Here is a 23123-nt window from a genome sequence, read left to right on the forward strand (position 1 = left end):
TATTTTTTAATAGAAGTGAAATATTTTGGAAACCTAGTTCTTGATTTTTCCCAAAAAAAAAAAAAAAGCATCGCATGACATGGGTGACATGAAAAGCTTGGGCAAGGAGAAAAAAGAATAGAGAAAAATGGAGATAAGTGTATACTTATTGAAAATTTTGACATGTTTTAATGTAAGGGCTGATGTGGCTTAACAGAGGGAGTAAAATGCAACAAAAATAACGTTAAAAAGAAAAGTACAAATAATATCAAGCTTTAGCCGTTAGAAGGGCTGGAAAATTTTAAGGGTTGCCTAAGCTGCTGTTATCCTACTAATCTTCGAATTTGCTCACCGATTTGCCTAATATTGGTTGACTTTTATTTTTATTTATTTTGTTGGTAAAATGTTATTCGTTATGGACTAATGGTACAAACAAGACAGAAGAAAATAAATTGTTCACAGCAAAAATTTAGAAATTTCGGAATCAACCATGTGTTATATCTTGCAAATATCTAAATTAAAAAGGACTAATTTTTTACTTTTTTTTTCTTTTGCAAATCAGTAAGCAGTTAAAGATATATTTCAAGTGTCATATTTTTTTAATGTAAGATTAATTAGAGAAAGTAAATAAATACAGGGAGGGTAGGTAATATTAAATAGGGAAAGTATGTAAATGTAAGAAAGAGTAATAATTATTAGGATGTGTATATACATGGCAGATTAAAGGGATTATTAAGTGCGATGACGAGTACCCTATGGGTATTCATTAGAAAAACCCTAGAACAATTAGTGGGGAAATGTATTGCCATTTCTTTAATTTTTTTTTTCAAAAGGTCATACCATATCTTTAATCTTGGAGGGACCAAACTAACATTAAGTCAAATCTTTCGTAGGCAAATTAGAAATCTAAGTTATCCTACTTGAATTTCCATTTAAGGGGTCATTCAAATCAAAATTGATAATCCCAGAGACTTAAGGGCACCTTAATGTTGAAGGACTGAATAAGAAGATGAATAAAATCAGGCACCTTAATGTTGAAGGACTGAATAAGAAGATGAATAAAATCATGAGGAACTGTTAGAGTCAATTTAACGCCTTTTTTTTTTTTTTTCTTTTTCCTTTTAAGGGAAGACGATCGATGATAACTTTTGCAATTACATTGTTAGATATATTATTTTCTGTTCATTAAGTTCATGCTTGCGTTAGTTATGAGCAAAACTTGACCGTCAAATCTAAGAATCATAACTTCATAAGGGCTCAATTATTTCTCTCTCTCTTTTTTTTTTTTTTAATGTTCATGTGAGACTCCAAAACTTCATAAGGAAAATAAGAAAAGGAAAGGTTCAATCCTTATTTCAACCAACCTCTAAAATCCCTACAAAGTCAAGAATTATTTTGAGAAATTTAAACAAACAAAGACGTTTGATTTCTTCCGATTAGCGACTAAATTACACATAGTTTTAATGGATACTCTTAGGGCACTCATTAACACATTTAATATTCATCTAACCTACCATATATATATGCATACTAACAATTATTATTATCTTTTGTATTTATATACTTTCCTTATATAATCTTATCCACCATCCCTTGTATTTATTTACTTCCTCTAGTTAATCTTATATTTCCAAAAATATACCACCAAATGTGATCATCTAGTTTTTAGGAGAAAATCAAAGATCAAGTACGAGGTAAAAGGTGTGAAAGAAAAAAAAATAAAAAACAAATATATGTTAGTTTACACGAATAGATTTCCAATTTAGATCCATGATACATTAATAAATTTTGAATTTGAATTCTAAATTATGCACATATGGTATGTATCTAGATCAATTAGTGTATATACATGTTATTGTAGAAATATTTCATCAAATTTTATTCACAACCAATTTTCACAATAAGGTTTTGTAAAATCGACGACAAACGACAATGTGCCCTATATAATTGTTAACCTACCTTCATGTGATGCATAGTAAGAAAAAAAAATGGAATTAATTGTATAAAAATTTCTTTGGTTAGAGGGGACTTCAAACCTTACGAAGGCAAAAAAAAAAAAAAAAAACTTACAAAGGAAAAGTTAAAATGGGACGGTTAGAGAGTTAACCCATAGATGCTATGTCATAATTACTAATTTACATTAACCATTATCAGGAAGGGTTACGGCTGCTAGAAAAGGAAAATCTTTATTAATAAGAAACACCCGAAGTTTATTTGTTACTACTTCATCACGCACGGCCATAATTGAATTCAATTATGAACTTTTCTTGTTGAAATGGAAGGCGTGGGTAATTGGCTTCACGTCTTCAATATCTAGGCAAATACGTGGTTTTTAATATAGGTGGCAAATTGAAATCTTTCCTCTCAAAAACTCCTAGTACCGCTTAGAAATGTTGACGAGAGGATTTAGTGATGCATAGACAAACAAGTAGTTTTCTTTTTCTTTTTCTTTTTTTTCCTTTTTTACCCTCTTTTTTTCTTTTTCTTTTTCTTTTTTCCCAGTGAAAGTAACATTGGAGTATAATTTAGAGGTTTTCTGTTCTAGTATTCAAGAAAAAAGCCACAAAGAGTTCAGCCAAACCTGCCACATTTTAGATTATGTAAATAAACCATATTCATGAGATAACATCAAAATCTAATAAGTTTAGGAATATACTTATCGCCATTACAATGAAAGCAAGGACATGCAAGGCCTAGTTTGTTGAGGCAATATTATTCCAGCTGCTTGTTAATTTATGACGAAAGGGGGAAATTTTCTAGTAAAAAGAATAAGAAAACCATGCTTTTCTACTGAAAGAAAAAAAAATTTTGAATTTCAAATGGAAGGCGTGGTTTTCGACTCATAATTGTCATGCCTTTTAACGTTCTCTAGAAAAAGCACGAGTTCATTCTCCAACTATTTTGCAAAAGGCATATGAAAAAGGGGCCTTTTTTCTTGGATAAACAATAGAAATGCGACCTGAATAACAGACGAAGCATGCATGCATTTTGTGCAATCCCAAAAAAGAAAAAGAAAAGAAATGCATTTTTTTTTTGTGTCAAACAGCATATGGAATATAAGGAAGTAGCAAAGACGGTACCTAAGGCAGCAAAATGAGTAATATTTTCCACTTGTTAGCTAGCTTCGTTTTATCATTAAACTCCAAAGTTGATGTGAAAAAGAGGAGGCTGCATCTAAGTTTATGTAGATAATGGTTTGGCAACGATTTCATAGTTTAGGAGCTTGTAAAACGCAAAATGAACTTCAGTACTTTTCTGTTTCCAAGCTGGATACAGAAAGCACGTATACAGAACAGCTGTATACTATGAATCAATACTGAAAATCAAAGCTTGTGGAGGTCTTGATTCAATTACAACTTCTCCTTTCCATTTCTTAAATCTCATCCCTTGTCTGCTTAAATAAAAATAAAAAAAATTAACTTGAGATTGCGAAATATTGTGAAGGAATAAAGAGCAGGGGAAAAAAATGAAATTTTATCAATTATTCAAAATGGTTGTGTAAATTTTCTTCTAAATGTTTCTTTATTTCAACTTATAGATCATGTTTCTAAGAATCTGGTCATCAAAACGAAAAACAAACGAGAATTGCACTTGTTGGGTGAAACAAAATGCTGCCAAAAGATAAACAAGAATTCCAAAGAATGTTTCTTGAATCCGATATTAAATTTATGTAAAATAAAAAAAATTAAAGTTATGCAGCAGGTTCATTCTATCTCGTGAATTAAACTCCAGTTCTCACTTTTTAGGTGATAGTAACTGAAACCCATATGCAATTTTCATTTCAATTTCAGAGAATCATAAACATCAAGAAACCAACAACCTCAAAAGATTCTAAAGGATAATAAAGATTGGAAAAAGACAAATGAAGAGAAATCAGCCATCAAATGGTATGAGAAAAAAGAAAGTGACACAGGAGGAAAACTTAAGATATACGCTCCACCTTTTTACTAGCCCACTATCATTTGCCTTTGGAAAAGAATTTCTTTTTCTCACTTTAGAATTTAAAATGCACATTTGAGAAACCACAAGGTCCCCTACATTGTGCCAACTACCTATGCTTACCTTACTTCTAATCTAAGCACAAAGTTGGGTGGTTCCCTCATAATTCATTCAACTGACCACTTTCCATAACACATCAATGTTTGCTATAATCTGAAGAAACATCATTATCCACACACAACATATATGGCCAACAAACCTTTCTTCCTTCCAACTTTTCTTCTCATATGTTGTAAATCCATTTCTCCAAAGCCATGAATCATTTCCTCCTAGGATTCCTAATATTTTCTTCCCTCCCACTACATTTGGTGTTTTCTTCTCATTGCACAACAGTTACTAACACCAAAACCTTCGAGAAATGTATGGCATTACCTAGCCAAGATGCCTCTATAGCTTGGACGTTTCATGCACACAATGCCACTCTTGATCTTGTCTTTTTTGGAACTTTTATATCCCCTTCAGGTTGGGTAGGATGGGGTATGAACCCTACTTCGGCCGAGATGACCGGAACACGTGCCCTTATCGCCTTTCCGGACCCAAACTCCGGCCAGTTGGTCCTTCTACCCTACATTATAGACCCCACTGTGAAACTACAAAAAGATCCACTCCTTTCGCGGCCTTTGGATGTTCATCTCCTCTCTTCTTCTGCCACCCTATACGGTGGCCGCATGGCCACGGTACATAATGGTGCAACCATTCAAATATATGCAACATTAAAACTTGTACCAAATAAAACCAAAATACATCATGTTTGGAACCGAGGATTGTACGTCCAAGGTTACTCTCCAACCATCCATCCGACGACTGCTAATGACCTTTCATCCACAGCCACCATTGATGTTTTATCCGGCATTGCAGCCAAAGGAAACAACAACAACATTTACACACTTAAAATCATTCATGGGGTCATAAATGCCATCTCCTGGGGACTTCTGCTACCGATTGGTGCCATCACAGCACGATATTTTCGACACATTCAAGCACTGGGGCCTGCATGGTTTTATGCTCATGCAGGGATACAACTTTTTGCAATTTTCATAGGAACTGTTGGATTTGCCATTGGTATTAGGCTTGGGGAACTGTCTCCAGGGAGAGTTTTTGGGCTGCATCGAAAACTTGGGTTCGCGATATTTTGCTTGGGATGGCTTCAGACTCTTGCTCTGTTGTTTAGGCCTAAAACTACAAATAAGTTTAGGAAGTATTGGAAATCTTATCACCATTTTGTAGGATATGCTTGTGTGGTTATAGGGGTGGTTAATGTTTTTCAAGGATTTGATGTCATGGGTTTAGGTCGATCTTATGCTAAGTTGGCCTATTGTTTAGGCCTCTCTACGTTGATTGGCGTTTGTATAGCGTTGGAAGTGAATTCTTGGGTCATTTTTTGTAGAAAGGCCAAAGAAGAAAAGTTGAGAAGAGAAGGATTCATCAGCGGATGTTCTGACAAAGCAAGTGGTTCAAGCCGAGGTTAAATCGAATCACTACTTTTGGGAGGACATTTTTTATATGGACCATCGTCTTATCCATGTCGTGGCTTTGAGAGATTGTACCATGTGCATTAGAAGTTAATACTCTTCGAAATTGTACAAGTCTCCATGCACATGGTACCAGTCAACGTTGTGGTCAACAAAGACTATAACATTTGTTGATCTTATATTTGTAAGTCTTCTTTCTTTCTTTTTTTCCTTGAAATCAAAAAGTTGCAAAAGTTTTGTAGATTTGTTGTGCAATATGAGAAAATTGGTTTTTTGATGGTAAAATACCAAAACAAAGTATTACTTTATCTTTCCGTGTCTCTCTCTGTATTAGTAGCATTCTAGCAGGAGCTTATGTAGGACATGATATTATTTGTGAAATCTCTGTCATTATCTCTAGCCAAAGCTCTCTCTCAGGTATGAAAGTCAAATAAAATGCATGTTGATAGGATGAGGTTTAAGGCAAAAGCCAGGATTCCCTGCCTAACTTGTCCAAATTGAACTGAGATTTGTTGAGGAGATTAAATGTTTTGGTAAGCAAAACTACTCCAACAATTTGTCAGGCTTCGGTATATACTTCTCAGTATGTTCAGGAGCTATATTTAGTGATTTCCAAAGTACCTAACTTTCTGTAACTTTCCCTAATTGAGAGATTTTCAAATTGAGAAAATATGAATGTCAGAGCCTGATCTGCAGGATCAATAAAAGATAATCTAGTGCAGAGCAGAGTTGGGGAAAGCCAAAGGTTTGTTCATTTCCCTGTTGGTAAAATACAATTGAACCAGTGTTTTGGTTCATCATCTTAAGCAATAGCCCTAAACCATCAGTTCAGCTGATCAATGGAAGAAATTTTACTCAACTCTGCATAGAATGTACTATACCGTCCAGAACCCTCATCTTGTCTCCCTCTTGACAAAAGAATTTTTTGCTCTCTTTTATGTACAGTTGCGTGGAAAGATTACATTCAGAAAAAGTAAATCTTGATTTAGACATTGTGGACTGAGATTCACCAGGCTTGATATAGAAACGGTGTAGTAGTCATGCTCAGAAAGTTATAAATCACCAGCTCAGAAAGAAGTCAATTTGTAATGGCAATTGCTTCCGCTAAGAAGAACTTGATAGCCTCTGCCACAGGGACAATTGAAATGCAGAATCAGACACTCCCCATTTCTCTCCACCCACACTGCTTCCTCGAAAGGTCTTTCTTCACTTTCAGTTATCGCTTCACTCACTTCAGACTCATCCTGTGTGATCAAGTTAAAGATTCAGAAGGGGCACTTAAACTGCTCAAGTGGTGAACTAAATTTGAATTAACTCCTAAGCAAAGACTTTTCCAGAAAGAACCACAACAGAGAAAATAACACCAAAAAAGGCCGATAAATCCAAGTAAGTACCAAAACATCATGTTACAATGAAATCAAGAAAGACAAGGAAAGTCCAGAGATATTGAAAAAAAAATTTATAAACCCTTCGTTTCACAAATCTATCAGCAATGACTAGAAACAAGCCCGAAATACAAATTCACAAGTAAAAGTTAAATCAAAGTACTACAAAAGTTTCAAGAAAGAAGGGGGGGGGGGGAATTCAAAGGAAATATGATCGTTTTTGATACCTTTGGAAGAGTATCAATATCTTCGGAGCCACTGTCTTCTTCACCTTCCTTTATGACTTCATTCCACCATGGTAAGAAGCTGGTGACTGCATGGCTTTCCTTGCCGCTGGAGGCCGTGGTGCGGTGGTGGTTGTCACCACCGGGTAAGAAGCTGGAGTGGGATCAGATACTGAACGGTAGAGACAGACTGAGATGGCGAAGTAGCACAGAATTGACCGCATAACTCTCCGGCAACTGGTTATTCAGGAAATTGCCCAATGATTTTGGAGCTTGATCAGAGAGGCTGCTTGCTCCTGGAGAGTTGATTGGATCAGAAATAGTCCGGAGAAGAGCAGGGGGCGACGATGATGAAAATGCATTGGCCGGAAGTGGGAGTTTACTGAAGCCAAGAATGCGGTGGTCACCGGGAAAAGTAGTGGTGGCGGAAGATGGAGGCAAAAGAGTGGCCCGTTTTGAAGAGGGTTCTTGGAGGGAGGACAAAGATGAAGGGGATTGTCTCTTGGTTGAGCGGCATTTGTTGCGGGGGTCCATGGAGGAGGAGCAGAAAATTGGGCTGCCGTGGTGGTGGAATGGTGGTTGCCGGGGTTGAGGGTAGTGGTGCAGTTGAGGTGGAGCATGGCTAGGAGATTGAGAACTATGGCTTCGATTGCAGTGATTTCTTGGTGATGGGAGAATTCTGGGGAGAAATCAGAATCTTGATCGCTCATCAATTTCTTCTGTTGAGCTCTGTTTCTCTTTTTAAAAACTGTCAACCGTTTCTTGAAAGACTTGGCGCGGTATTAAGCAGAGAGGCAAATTGGAAATAACTGCTTCACTTGTTTTATAAACTTCTTTGATGATTTGCAAGAATGTCTTCTAATCCCTCTTATGATTAAACTAAAAAACAGGCTGCAAAATATTCTTTATCTAGACTGAGTGGGGAATATCAAAGTGCTTATTTTTTATCATTATCAAAAATAAACAAACTTGAAATCTAAAAGGACAGTACTACACGTTATTTTGTCTACTTACCAACCGCTACTTTTAAAATCAAACTAAATTACCTTTTTCTGATTTCAAATTACACCGATCAAATACAGTTGGACCAGTGAACCATTGAGCTTGCTCAATGGCCACCAAAAGGGACTTGGGCTATATATTGGGAGTTTGAATCTTACTTTTAATCTAGGGGGACTATATATCTACTAGTCCTTATACAACTTCTTTTGACTCTCCTTCCTTATAAAATAAATAGATCAGATTATAGAAATAATAGAATATATCAGGTTATAAAAATATTATCATTAAGGAAAAAAAAGATACAGTTGGACAGTGCGGGTTAAAATTGGGAATTAGGCCGTGGACGTGAACGTGGACATGAGGTTGAGATGGATGGTTGTGAAGATGAAGAATTGAATGAGCAATAGCACCTTTTTTTTTTTTTTTTTTTTTTAACTTTCCCACGTCAACTCTTTAACAAAAAAAAATGGGAAAATTACATTTTACCCCCCTATAGTTTAGTATTTTTTGTACATAACCTTGCTATGGTTTCAAAAGCTATACGTAACTCCCTCATGATTTAGATTAAAGTGCAAACTGACGGAAATGATTATTCGTAACAAAACTGTTAAAAATATCGAAATTACCGTTGTTTAAAAATTAAAATGGCTGAAGTGATCAAAATATATAAACATAATATACATGATGCATTAACCCCGTATGATTTTATGTTTTACCATATAACCCCCTTATGATTTAATGTTTTATCATATAATCCCCTTATGATTTTCAAAATATACACATAATTTCCTGTGGTTAATAAATAATTTTCAACTTTACATAAGAGGTATTTTTGACATTTAGGTGACTCTGTTATGGATTATAAATTCCGTCATTTTGACACTTTAATTCAAACTGTGAGGGAGTTATGTATAATTTTTGAAACCATAGGGGGATTATGTACAAAAATACTAAATCACAGGGGGTAAAGTGTAATTTGTCCAAAAAATATTTGGTTAGCTTGTTCTGATTGTAATAGATCTCAGGGGGCATCTCAAACTATCCCATGCAATTGCTGTAATTCTTCTATTTCATCATATATTTTGTCCCATATCATTATAAGGACCTAGAAATCCTAAACTTTCTCGAGATTTTTGGAGTCTAATAGCAATTGAAAAATCCTGGCAAATTTTGATTACCGACTTTTGATCTTGTAATTCGTCAGCAATTCTGTGCAAAATTTTAGTCAAATTGGTGAGGACAATCATAACTTCTGCTATTATTTTCCCAAAAAAAAAAAAAAACTTAGTATGATGCTAAATGAAGATAGGAATACAAGTTAGACATATATTGGGTTGCTACTTCCGTATTTCTTAAATAGTAAGATGATATTTGATCTAATCCTAATGGAGATGGGCTTAAATAGTAAGATGTTATTTGATCCAATCCTAATAGAGATAGCAACCTACAAGCTATACATATATTGGGTCTTACTTCTGTATTTCTTGAATAATAAGATGCTATTAGGGCTATTAGGGAAATACGCAGATGCTATTAGGGCTATTAGGTATTAGGTATATATATATATGTATAGTCATGTAGCTTGACGCACATCAGTCCCTAAACTTTAGGTTTTTTCTCATGGCGCATACTAGACGTCTACGACATGATGATGGCAGTTTCGAACTGCCAGAACCAATTAGGCATCACATTCTCTCTTTCCTGAAACCCAAAGAATCAGCAAAACTAAGTTTGCTGTCCAAGGGATGGCTGACCACTTGGCGCACACGCCCCAATTTGCACTTCGAGTATGATGAAGATGAATCGGGTTCTGATGATAGGCAAGCTCTTGAAAGAAGACGTGATAGTTTCATAAATTGCATCAACACCACCTTGATGAGGTACCGTGAGAATAAGTACGGTATTGATTCTTTGAAGCTTATGGTTTATAATGAAGATTTTCCCTCGCTGAAGCCTGATCATGTTAAAACATGGCTCGGGATTGCAGCAGAAAACGGTGTGAAAGGCCTCGAGATTTCTTTAAAATGTGACTCTTATCATCCTAAGTTGGCTCGGACAATTTTTGAAGCAACATCACTCGTGGAGTTATATCTTAGTGAAAAAATCTATATGAAGCACAAAATGATTAAGATAATAAGGTGCCATGATCTCAGAAAATTGTGTCTTAACAAGGTGGGCTTAGACGAAGTGATGCTGCAGAGAATAATGTCGAGCTGCCCTTCAATTGAATTCTTGGAAATTATTCAATGTTTAGGCATTGAGAATATTGAGGTGACCAAGCTTCAAAAACTAAAGCAATGCAGTATTGTCTTATGGAAAATCGGTAATGTTGAAGTTGAAGCACCAAATCTTGAAGACTTCTCTTACGGGACTTGTGTGCCAGCTATGCCAGCTAGCTATCTACTTAGTGAAGAGGAAGAACAGCCATTGCCATGTCTTCAGGTGTCCAGATGTAAAAATCTAAGGAAGTTGTCCTTGGATAACATTGGCATCACTGATGAGTTTTTCTCAGGCATTGCAGAAGATTTTCAGCACCTTGAAGAGTTGAAAATCCGATACTGCTATGGTTTGCAAACTGTGAGGATTTCGAGCCAGTCTATTAAACTCATAAATTTGGAGTTTCGGAAGGAAGGAGGATTGAAAGAGGCCCAAATTGATGTTCCAAGCATTGTTCGCTTTGAGTACAGGGGAAATTTCATTCCCCTACTTTCTTTTGCTCCTCCCTCTGGTCCTTGGGTGTCTTACATTGAATTGTCATGGCAGAACAGGAACATTTTGGAGACTTCTTGTTTCTCCGAACTGAAGGAACTATTGATGAAGCTCAATCTATCTGAAATTTCACTCAGAATCATCTTTCCCAAAAATGTCGAGGGCTTTGTTGAGGATCAGATAAGAAACAAAGCCATATATCCCCTGCCTCAAGTTCAAACATTGTCCATAAGCTTCGACAAGGCAAATTGTCTAGATGTTGCATATTCAGTACTTGACGGTATCTTCTGGACGTGTCGTCCTAAAACCATTGTTCAACATAGCTGCCAAGATCTGGACTCACACAAAGATGCTAGTGACCTGCTGAACGTATTCTTTCAGATGCTTATGCTCAGAAGAAATCATCTGTATGGCAATTTTCAGCAAACTAAATTTTGGCAGGAGGATCTGAAGGATGTGAAACTAGGGATGTTTAAGGAGGGGCAAAGAGTTCAGCTGCCTCGACTTTCAGACTGGGAAGCTTTTTCGAAGGTAATAACAGCTGAAGGACGCAGTTTGTATGTTGTCTTTGAGTTGGAATGGGAATATTTCATGATTAGGTAGTGCAAAAGAACTTGATTATGAGAACTTGGCTTGAATAACATAATAGCTTAGAGATTCAGCTCTTAGGCACTGATATTTCTGTTGTTTAAAACTTGGAAGTATGATGATTTAGTCAACTGATTATATGTTATGCCATTTTGTCCATGTTAATCATCAGTATTGTGGTTGGATTGAAAATGCTGGACTTTATTTGTAGTTCTATTCTTTTTCCTGGACTGATCGTCACAAAAAAGGGAAGTAAAGGTATTCTGGCTGTTTCTAATGCATTATTTCTTGACGTTCTCCATCCTATGAACACAGATCCTAAGAATCTAACTCGTATCAGTTGTTTCGTATACTTCATTGATTGATTTGTCAGAAATTTTATGTACTTCAAACTCTGCCTGTTTGGCAAATTCGAAACTGAACGGCAGCCCATGTACAATGCAAATTAGGAGGTCATAGTAAAGTAGATTTATGATGTTCCCAACTAGAGAGGGTATTACATCCAGGGGATAAGAGGTTTCTGACTATTTCACGGTCGCCGTTTAGATTTTAAAAATTACACTAATCACCCTTGAAATTTATTGTCTTGTAACATTTACGTCCAATAAGTAATTAAAAAGTAATATTAGGAGAGAGAAAATAATATAATTCTACCATTGCCCCTTTATTATATTATTTAGTTAATCTAATGCCAGCCAACACATTAAAGCAAAACACTAGAATTTGCTATTTATCATCAGGGTTTAAATCACATATAGCATCGAAAAATAGTGTATCATTCTATATATTTCACTTAATGTAAGATCTAAATTACTCCTTTCAATTACAAATCTATTGTCAAATATGATCGATAACAAATAACACAAAAAAAAAGTCTGCAATCAAAACATTACAAAGAGCGAACTTTAATACTATAAAAATCTCAGCAAATAATCTTAATATGCTGACAAAGATATTTATGATGATAAAGTTCACTCTTTGTAATGTTCCGATTGTAAATTTTTTGATTATTTGTTGTTGGTCATGTTTGATAATAGGTATGCAATTGAAAAGAGTAATTTAGATCTTGCATTAAGTGAAGAAATAGGGAATGATATACCTTTTTTGATGCTATATGTGGTTGGATCTCTGCTAATATACAACGAATCTGAGTATGTTTCTTTAATGAGTGCGTTGGTATTAAATTAACTAAATAATATAGTAGATGAAGGGCAATGATGAAATTATATTATCTTTTTTCTCCTAATATCACTCTTTTAATTTCTGATTGGCCCTTAATATTACAAGATAATTAACCTTAAAGGAAGTCAGTATAATTTTCAAAATCTAACTGGAGGCTAATGAAATAGTCAAAAACGTCAAGGGAGGTTTTTGAAATTATCCCTACATCTTCAAATGATGAGCGACTCTGGAAATAGCTCGGTTCAATAGGTCACTGGAACACATTCTACAGGAAATTTCAGTGGAGAAATCGAAGTGCTACTGTTAATATATTATTTACGTGGTAAAATACAATTGAGAATGGAAGCCAACCTGAAGAAACAGCCAGCCCACACACCTGAATGTGGCTTTGCATTCACAATGAAAATTGACAAAGTTATCAAGATCAATTTCCAATCTGAAAGAAATCATCCATTGCTGACACTTGACAGAGGGTTGCCGTTTGAGTTTTCTTGCTTTACGTTATGCAGCTCAATACTGTTTCACGTTACTGAGTTCAACCGGGTTTTCGTAGTGATTAACACTTGACTCCTCCTGAAGTCCTCCTGGGTTTTAGTAGGGATTACTCATATTGATTGCGCTCCTTGGAAACTGGTTTTTTCTCGCCTGATCTTTCCTTGGTCATAAACATTAAGAATTTATTCAGGAAACTTATGAGATCGTTGGTAAAGAAGTCTGCTAGGAAGGTACTTAGAGGTCTGAAATGACATTTACCCAAAAAAAAAAAAAAGAAGTGGTCAGGGATAACAAAAATCAGTAATTCAATTCCTTAACACTAATGACTATCCATAAATTGGTGTTACAGATTAATCCCTTAATGTTTGTACATTCTTTTGCTTTTTTTTTTTCATGCTTTGACATTAGAGTATAAAATAACTTTGATAAAAAATGACAAACTGAAAACCTGAATAAATTGATAAATTTACATTCATAACTTCAAATTTAAATAAGTTTTGGAAAATAATTGGTTAAAGAAAATGATAAACATAGGGCCATTAGCCGAGCAAGCCTTGACTTAGTAGTTGAAATTCTAAGAATTACGATATATATATAGAAACACACATACGAGATCACAATTAGAATTTCACAAAAACTTGTAATATTTAATATCGTAATATATTTTGAGATAATATAATCAGTGCAAAGCATTGGAGGCATTGCTAGTTGATGGAAATGAAATGTCGATGTTATTTTACACACTGGTTAGTGTACTTGATGATTGCTTGGGTTTAATCACCTTTCCTATTTGAAGTTAATTTTCAAAAAAAAAAAATTCTTAGCACATGAGACCTCTCCTAAGTCGTAATGACAAAGGATAACTAATAGTGTGTATCAAGTGTACATTTACAAGTAATATAGAGAACGTCTATTTATAGAATTACAAAGAATATTAGAAAAAACACGTAAAAGGATACTAAATCCTACCGGTCAAACTTGCCAATCAACCAGTTATCTAAGATTACATCATTTAGATATTAATTACAATGAACTGCATCAACTATAGAGCTTTTAAATGAATGAGCAGGTCATGAACTTAGCTGAACTCAAATTGTATAGGCTCGAGTTCGATTCGTTTATTTAATTAAACGAATCTAGCTCAAACATTAAATGAGGCTTGTTTCTAAAAAAGTCGAACATGGCTCGACTTGCAAATAACTCATTTAAACTCATCTAAACGCGTTTGTACATTTATTCAAGCTAATATTGTTAATTTTTCTTAGTAATTATGTAGATTTATTTTGTCTTGATTGTTTAGGATTTTGTTTTGCTTAAATATTGGTAATATTCTTATATTTGGTGAAAGTTTTCCCGTTCAATATAGAAATTAAATTGGTTGGATTTCTTAAATTGCAAAGTTATATAAGATATTCAAACACATTTTATTTTATTTTATTTTATTTGAACTCAAGCTCATTCAAGTTTAGCTCGTTTATGTCATACGAGTCGAGATCGAACTCGAATTCCAATTCGAGATAGCTTTGATAAGTTGAGCACAAACACAATTTTAGGCTCATATATTAACGAACCGAGCTGCGGCTTGATAACTTAATGACCCAAAAGTTCGGCTTAACTCAACTCATTTACAACTCTACTTAATCACACCCAAAAAAAAAAAATTAACCCTTCCTCGAAAAAAAAAAATTAATAGGGCACCAAATTGAAGAAATTTCAAGATTGTAAAGGCGTGGGTATTATCAACTTTTGAGCTTTCAAAATCCAAGCATCGAGGGTTTTGTCTCCATGGAGGACACTGGAGTTGTGGGAGATGATAGCACATCCAAACTGCCGGAACCCATCAGGCATCACATTGTTTCTTTCCTCCAACCCAAAGAAGCAGCAAGAACAAGTGTATTATCTAAGGCATGGTCGAGCTCATGGCGCACCCGCCCCAATTTGCACTTCGATTATGACGAAGTCAGTCCTATGTTGCGTCATGCTAATACGCAAGATCTCAAGAAACGACGTACTGATTTCATTAATTGCATCAACACCGCCTTGCAGAGGTACCATGAGAATGAGTATGGCATTGATTCTTTGAAGCTAGAGATTAATGCTTTCAAGTTTCCCTCTCTTGCCCCTGATCACGTCAATGCATGGCTCCAAATTGCTGCAGAAACTGGTGTCAAAAGTCTCAACATTTGTATAAACGATTATTATTATTGTTACCCTATTTTGCCTAAGGCAATTTTTGAAGCGGCATCACTCGTGGAATTATGTCTTAGTGGCCAATCCGAGTTAGAGCCCGAAGTAATTAAGATGATAAGGTGTCATAGCCTCCGAAAATTGTGTCTTGTAGATGTTAGGTTAGATGAAATGATGCTTGAAAAAATAATGTCAAGCTGCCCGTTGATCGAAGTCTTAGAAATTTCACTTTGTGCAGGCCTTGCGAATGTTAAGTTGAGCAAGCTTCAAGAACTTAAAGAATGTCGTATTGTCTTGAGGAATATTGGTTGTGTTGAAATTGAAGCACCTGGTCTTAAAGACTTTTATTGTTGGAATAGTATTGTAAGAAGCTATTTACGGCCATTGCCTCCTATTCGTATGTATACATGTAATAATCTGAAGAGGTTGTCCTTGAATGATATTGGCATTAAGGATGAGTTTTTCTTAGGCATTGCGGGAAATTTCCCACACCTTGAAGAGTTGGCGATCCAGGACTGCTACCATTTGCAAACCATCAAGATTTCAAGCCACTCGATTAAAATCATAAATTTAGGATTCGCAGTGGACAGGGGATTCAAAGAGGCCTGCATTGATGTACCAAGCATCGTTCGATTCGAGTATAAAGGAAACTTCATTCCCTTGTTTTGTTTTACAGCTCCCTCTGGTCCTTGGGTTTCTGACATTGAATTATCGTGGCATGATAGGAACATTTTGGAGACTTCCTTTTTCTCCAAGTTGAAGGAGTTGTTGAAAGAGCTCAATCGATCTGAAATTTCACTCAAACTCATCTTTCCCCCAAGTTTTGAGGGCTTCATTGAGGCTGAGACGAGGAACAGTGCCATACATCCCCTGCCTCAAGTTCAAGAATTGTCTGTCAGCTTCAACGCGACAGATTCTCTAAATGTTGCACATTCGATACTGGATGGTATCTTTTGGACTTGTCGTCCTAAAACCATGGTTCAATATTGCTACCATGATTTGCACTTCAATGTAAATTGCACTAACCGGGCGAAGGTACTCTTTCAGATGCTAATGTTCAGAAAAAATCAGAAGCATAGCAGTTGGCAGAAGCCAAAGTTTTGGCAGAAGGATCTTAAGGATGTAAAGCTTGAGATGTTTCAAAAGGGCAAAAGAGTTCAGCAGCCTCAACTTTCAGACTGGGAAACTTTCCTGAAGGTAATAGAAACTGAAAAACGCAGTTATTATCTTGTCTTTGAATTGGAATGGCAACCATTTGGCATGAATAGGAAGCGCAAAAGAACTCGATCATTGGAACTTGGCAATAACAAAATAGTGTAACGGGTTCTTTTGGTAATATTATTCATTCAGGTAGTTCTGTTTCGGTTAGTCGACTCATCATATGTACTATATGGTCATTATTGTGATTGAATTGAACATGTTGGATTTTGTTATTTCTGCTTTTATTTTCTTTTGCTTGATTGAGACACCACAAATAAGGGAAGAAATGATAGTCTTGCTGTAATGCATCATTTCTTAGCTTTCTCTGTTCTATAAACACATCCTGAGGTACTAACCGGCATCAGTTGTTTGGTATGCTTCATTGATGATTGACAAGAAATTTTTGTATAGTCTAAACTTTAAAATCAAAACTTAAACAGCAGATATTATAACGCAGACTAGGAGGGTCATTGTGAATCAGGTCCTTTCTTCAGACCATCGGCCAAAAATGCAGAATGTCTTCCAATCATCACCTGGCTCAGTTATAACGTTAAATTCGAATATCTGCAGATTGTAAAATAAGCATATTTTGGATTTTTCGCAAGTGGACCTCCTGATGAGAATCTTTCAGTAGCAGCATACCTTGAAGAACAAATGAGTATGGTTCAAAAAATTTGTTGTTGCTTGATTCTTGGAAAAGCTTATCTGATTTTAGAAGATCATAAGTAGAACGGATGTATTAAAGTTTTGGGCAGTTGTAGTTATAAGCCTTTGCCCAAATCCTGTGTGAATATTTATTAGCATAACCAGGTAGAGGGCAAACAATCAAAGTTGCAGCACTTTTTCTCTTCCGTCAGTTCAGATTACAGATTGTCAAACCTTGTACAAATTGTCTTTTTCTGTGGGTTGATCTTGTACTTGTCTCAAATCATTCTAAGGGCTAGAAAATCCTCCTGAACCTGATTCAGGTGGAATTTCCATCCTACGTACTTGAATTTTAGTCCATCCTGGTTTGGACTAAAAAAAATTAGTATGTTTTCTTTTTTTTACGAGTTAGTAACACTTGATAATTAGACCTCGTCTCTTTTGGTTCAGGAAACATTCTTGATAGAGTTTTGGAAAAACTAATGGCAGTTGAAAGTGGCAAATTTTGGGTATCTATTCTCGTGATTTGCCCCTATTTTACCAATTTTAGAAATACTGGAACACATCTTGAGAAGATTACATGCAGAAATGGCAAGTCCTTGAACACTTTCTGAACTAGAAATCCTCTGATGGCTTCACAGAATTAGTGGCTTGATGCTTGTAAGATAGCGAATTCCAGGATTAAAAAGCAGCAGTAAATTCTTTCTTCTGAGAAGAACTTGATAGATTTTGCCACAGGGACACTTGAAATTCAAAATGATAAGACACTTCCCATTTCTGTTCCCCCATACACTGCTCCCTCCCAAGGTCCTCCTTTACTTTCACTCACCACTTGACTCGCTTCAGATTCATCCTGTGTAACTCAATACTGTAATGGAAGTTGGGCAAATAGGGATTATATTAACTAGTTGCCACCATCTTAATTCTGTTCTGAGTTGGATTCAAAAGCTGCTGATTTGGGTGACTGTCTAGTGAATATTTTAGTAATGTTTGCCTCAAATAATACTTTTATTTTTTGTTTGTTTAAACCCTGTCAAATAATCCTTGCAGCACTTTCCTTCATCGTAAATTACTTTTGTTTGATGTACTCTCAAATACAACTGATGAAGTCGTTGTTTCTTGTTAACAGATTACTAGAATTCTTGGTTTTTTTTTTTTTCTACACCAAATTAAGGTACACTTCAACTTGGTTGTCCTGACAAGCCATACAAATGCAGCCCTCTAAAACCCCCAAACCAAAGTATATGACAATTCCTTCCTTGTTTCTGCAGTTTTGCTGCAATGAAACCTCATTCACTTGACCTTATTAGGCAGGACATATTCATGGGAATCCTGAGTATCAATTGCTCTATTCCCTATTACCACTTTATAACCATCAGTGCATGAATCATAACACATCCCAGAATTTGTCACAGCATAATCAAGTTTCTGACTGTCCAATTCTAGCACAAGGTAGAAGTGTGTTGTCAATGGATTCCACAAGTAGAAGGAAGCTCCAAAAAATTGTAAGCCAATTGTGATGGTTCTGCTGATGGTGGACTCATAATTTTATAGGCATACACATAGGTCAATCAGAAGCTATATTTGATCGCCTGTTTCTACCAATTAGAACTTTAGATGAAATTATCCTCGTCCTAAGAAAATCAGCAGTGTTAAAGAAAAGAAAAAATTCGTAGGAGAGTTTCTATGACATGAAATTTCTGTGTCAAAGAAAATATGCTAATATAGACACTATTTTCTGTATCAAAGAAAAAAATCCGTAGGCCCCCACCCTCCTCTCTTCCGTATCTCACCTGCACCATTTCTATCAATATTTAATCAAGTTTCATAAATAATGGCTTTTATTGTACTTTTTAACCCATTTACCTAAGGTGCAGTCGCATAATGCAATAGTCTTTGCAATTTTGCCCGTCTTCTCATTCGGCCCTTCAACATTTATAAGCGCCCTGAAATCATCAATTTTGTTTTGAACGATCCCTTCAACTAAAATTCAAGTAGGGTCAATCATGCAGCAGATCTTTTGTCACGCTACTCTCTATTCCACTTTTTATTATATTGTTATTTCTTCTTCATAAATATTATATTTTAGTCCTTTTTTATTTCTTTAAAATTCAATAACTGTTAATTGAGTAATATATAAATACAACAGTCTCGAAAAAACAATGTATAATAAAAAATTAAAAAATAAAGCAAAAAATTCATTAAAAAAATTCGCTTTTTTATGCAATTTGATTTTTTGAGTTGTTAAATTTTGTGTATTCTTCGATTAATAGTTTTTGGATCTCAAGGAAATGAAAAATAATTAAAATATGATTTTTATAAAAGAAAAATAGTAATATAATAAAAAGTGAGATAGAAGATGAAACAGTGAGATAGAAGATACGTTGCGGGTCAATTTGATTACAAATTCTTATGACCAAAGTTAGCAAATTTATCCTGGCAAATGAGAAATTACCAGACAAGTTTTACAATTTATCTTGGTAAACTCTGACGCATCAATGTTCTACTGACGATATCAAACACAAAGTCAATCTCACCACCTCCTCTTTAACTCTGCTAAATTGATGCTAGTACGATATATTACAATATTTTCTTGAAGATAGGGTTAAAGACACCAAACCCTCCTAAAGCTTGATATTATTTATACTTTTCTTTTTAACGTTATTTTTGTTGCATTTTACTCCCTCTGTTAAGCCACATCAGCCTTTACATTAAAACATGTCAAAATTTTCAATAAGAATACACTTATCTCCATTTTTCTCTATTCTTTTTTCTCCTTGCCCAAGCTTTTCATATCACCCATGTCTTGCGATACTTTTTTTTTTTTTTTGGGAAAAATCAAGAACTAGGTTTCCAAAATATTTCACTTCTATTAAAAAAATATTACACCAACTAAATTTGAAAACTTTTCTATTGTTAAAACTGTTCATTCTCAAATTATGAACATTAATAAATGGAGATAAAATGCAAATGTTGTAAGATATCTCTCATGTTGTGAAATTTTAAATATTTAAATAAATTTTTTTTTGTTAAAATTACATTTTATGTAATTGTTTTATGATTTTTTCACATGAAATAATTTTATTTTAAATTCTACAATAGATTTCAAGGGCATGTGGAATTCTTAAGTGATTGGATCTTTTTTTTATATATATACTATGTCTAGTAGTAATAATAATAAAGTCAACTTGGTTATGCAAGGCGCGACGATGTTTAGGAATTTGAGTGTGAGCAAATTCCAAATCTAGTAGGATAACCAATATTAGGCAACTTCTAAACTTTTACGCCCCTCCCCACTCCTCTATATATACATTGCGCCATGCCTCCAATTTCATAACTTTCGATTCCGAGAAACATTAAGAAAGCAATAGGATGGCCAGTTTCGGGTTAGGAATTCGGTTCTGTCTTACCGATGAAGAGTTGATCACGTACTACCTATGGTAAAGAATCAGCTATTGCGTTTGGAATGGAAAAGGGTCATGATCGAAAGAAATATCTACGGTGAGAAAGGGACGCCATGGGATCTGTTCTGCAACAATGATCCTTGGCAGACAGGAGTGGATCCTTTGGGCAAAGTCTTTAGTGATCAGAAAGTACTTTACGTGTTTACGAGGCTATCCAGCGTTGGTAAGAAGAAGGGAGACAAGAATAAGAACAGGACAGCTGGTTGTGGGCAATGGCATGGCAATACAGCCGCAGAACCTATCAAGAAGACGGGCACTGGGGAGCTAATTGGCAAGAAGAGGACGTTTACGTTTAAGTCAAAAGAGGAGACTCAGGGCCAGTGGACTATGTACGAGTACTATATTGATGGTGATTGTTTGGAAGGGCTAAACAACGAATTAGATACTTCTTTAGTACTTTGTTGGATAAATAGAGATGACTCCAAAAGCTCTAAAGGAGGAAAACTAGTATCAAGATCAAGATATGGCATTGTCGAATCCAATGATCAGGGGTTGACTAAATCAGCAAAGAGAAAATTGGACATTGATCAATTTGGACGCACTAAGAATTTGAGAACTAACCCTACTGATTCGCCTGACGTCCAGGAATTGATGATATCAGACTCTAGTGCTAACGATTGCTCTGATTGGATTACTAGTATGGTACTAAGTACCAGTACTCCACCTGCAGCATCAAACATGAACAACGAGGAGCCAGATATTGCCGGCAGCAGTGGAGCTATTGTTGATGCAGCCCTTGGAGATATTGTGTATGACCCTTCTAATTTCAATGTTTTACCAGTTGAAGACGATCCTAATGCTTGGATCACCATGGAGGAACTGGATCCTAATTGGATACCAGCGAATGACAGTTCTGCAATAGATGGAGAACAAATTAATGGACCAATCCAAGCAAATTAATCCTTGATAGACGTTCAGAAGTGGAAATCACTGATATCTTTCACAGAATTGGTGTCTTGATCCTTTTAAGGCAGTGAATCCCTGGCTCAGAAAGCAGTCAAATTTGTAGTAACAATTTGTAGCCTTTGCCAGAGGGACACTTGAAATGCAAAATCAGACACTCCCCATTTCTCTCCACTCACGCTGCTTCCTGATAAGGTCCTTCATCACTTTCAGTCACCACCTGACTCACTTCAGATTCATCCTGTGAAAAAATTTTGAACTCTTAACTGTTCCATTGGTCAATTAAATTTCAATTACAACTAAAACAAGACTATCAAAAGAAAAGCCAAGAGAGAAGATTAATGAGTGACATTTAATTTAAACATGAAAAATTAAATTTGGCCGATTATATGTGTGTAGGTCTCGCATTTGTCGTTTTCCTTTTCGGAACAAGAGTTCGGCTTCATATTGATGCACCATTCAATTGTTTCTGTGCCCATCTCTCCCAATTTCACTTGGTAGGTGAAAAGTGATGGGCGATCATGGAGTAAGAATAACATAAAGCCAATTTGACACACACACACAATGGCCCAACGAATAATATATCTATTATCTATTATCTATCTATCTATTAGCTATTATTACTATATAAAAAGCATGATGAGTCTTTATTGCGAGTGTAAGGAAAAATCGATCTTAGTTTTTATGATACCAATATTGCCCTTGACACTAATAAATAGACAAGATTACATTGCATTTTCTTAATAATTAATAAGATTTATGCTAATAGTTACAAATAAACATTTCTTGAATTGTGGTGATTTTGGTGAATTAAACCAAAAAAAGAACAACAAATTCATTGCATTTCATCAATATTAATATCAATTATGCCAACAATTACAAGAATGAAAAACATTCCCTTGAGTTATAGTGAATTAAATCGAAAAAAGAAGGACAAATTTTATTTATGAATTATAAAATAATATGGTGAATCTTAGTGGTTAATAGTGTAATAAAAAATTATATTAGTTTTTGTGATGCCAAAATTACATTCCTCTCTAATAAATGGACAAATTGTGCTGCATTTTATCGTTAATAAATAATATCAAACATGCTAACAGTTACAAAAATGAAAGGTTCCTTACTTTTTAATTTACCAAAGAAAGAAGAACAAATTTTTTTTTTTCAAAATCCAAGTTTAGAGAGTACTTCAAACATGAAACAAAACATAATAAATTGGTACTATGAGTCTCTTAAAAAGTACCACAAGTCTTTTTATTTTTTGGATGCAACTAAATTAAGCCTTAAGAGCACCATTTTAATATGCGTTTATCAGTTTTGAGTAAAAAAAAACTTTAATTTAAAATATAATAGGAAATAGAGTACCAAGGTAGGCAAAGAGTTTTATATTAGGAATTTATTTATTTAAATTGCAATAAAGATTAAATTTAATGAACTTTATCAATCATATTCTTGTAACAACTAACAATATTAAACTACAATTAATGCATATTATATCCATCAATGGCAATCATAATAATAATTACAAAGGTGAAACATCCCTTTGAGTTATGTTGAATTAAGCCAAAAAAATATTTTTTTATAAATATCAATTTCAAGGTGAACTTTACAAGTGAATAAAAATATATCCATGTTCAGTTTGACTATTACATAACAAATAATCTTAAAGTCCGACAAATTTTAATCATA

The 23123-nt window shown here is 34.9% G+C and overlaps 3 protein-coding genes across 3 annotated transcripts; all 3 read left to right on the forward strand.

The window, feature by feature from the left end:
• Positions 1–4215: 4215 nt before the first annotated feature.
• LOC113765175 (cytochrome b561 and DOMON domain-containing protein At2g04850) lies at positions 4216–5764 on the forward strand. Its single transcript, XM_027309262.1, has 2 exons — positions 4216–5469; positions 5519–5764. The coding sequence occupies exon 1, from the start codon at positions 4233–4235 to the stop codon at positions 5445–5447; it is 1215 nt and encodes a 404-aa protein (XP_027165063.1). The 5' UTR covers positions 4216–4232; the 3' UTR covers positions 5448–5469; positions 5519–5764.
• A 3917-nt stretch (positions 5765–9681) lies between these two features.
• LOC113765882 (F-box/LRR-repeat protein At3g58900-like) lies at positions 9682–11373 on the forward strand. The gene has a single exon (XM_027310126.1). It carries the CDS (start codon positions 9682–9684, stop codon positions 11371–11373), a length of 1692 nt encoding a protein of 563 aa, XP_027165927.1.
• A 3447-nt stretch (positions 11374–14820) lies between these two features.
• LOC113765883 lies at positions 14821–16542 on the forward strand. The gene has a single exon (XM_027310127.1). The coding sequence runs from the start codon at positions 14821–14823 to the stop codon at positions 16540–16542; it is 1722 nt and encodes a 573-aa protein (XP_027165928.1).
• Positions 16543–23123: the final 6581 nt, after the last annotated feature.

The sequence above is a fragment of the Coffea eugenioides genome, chromosome 3 (genome assembly GCF_003713205.1).
Source record: "Coffea eugenioides isolate CCC68of chromosome 3, Ceug_1.0, whole genome shotgun sequence".
Lineage (NCBI taxonomy): Eukaryota > Viridiplantae > Streptophyta > Magnoliopsida > Gentianales > Rubiaceae > Coffea > Coffea eugenioides.

Bases quoted from the DNA above. Each gene is read 5' to 3' on its own strand.
- LOC113765175 (XM_027309262.1), top strand. From the start codon at position 4,233: ATGAATCATTTCCTCCTAGGATTCCTAATATTTTCTTCCCTCCCACTA.
- LOC113765882 (XM_027310126.1), top strand. From the start codon at position 9,682: ATGGCGCATACTAGACGTCTACGACATGATGATGGCAGTTTCGAACTG.
- LOC113765883 (XM_027310127.1), top strand. From the start codon at position 14,821: ATGGAGGACACTGGAGTTGTGGGAGATGATAGCACATCCAAACTGCCG.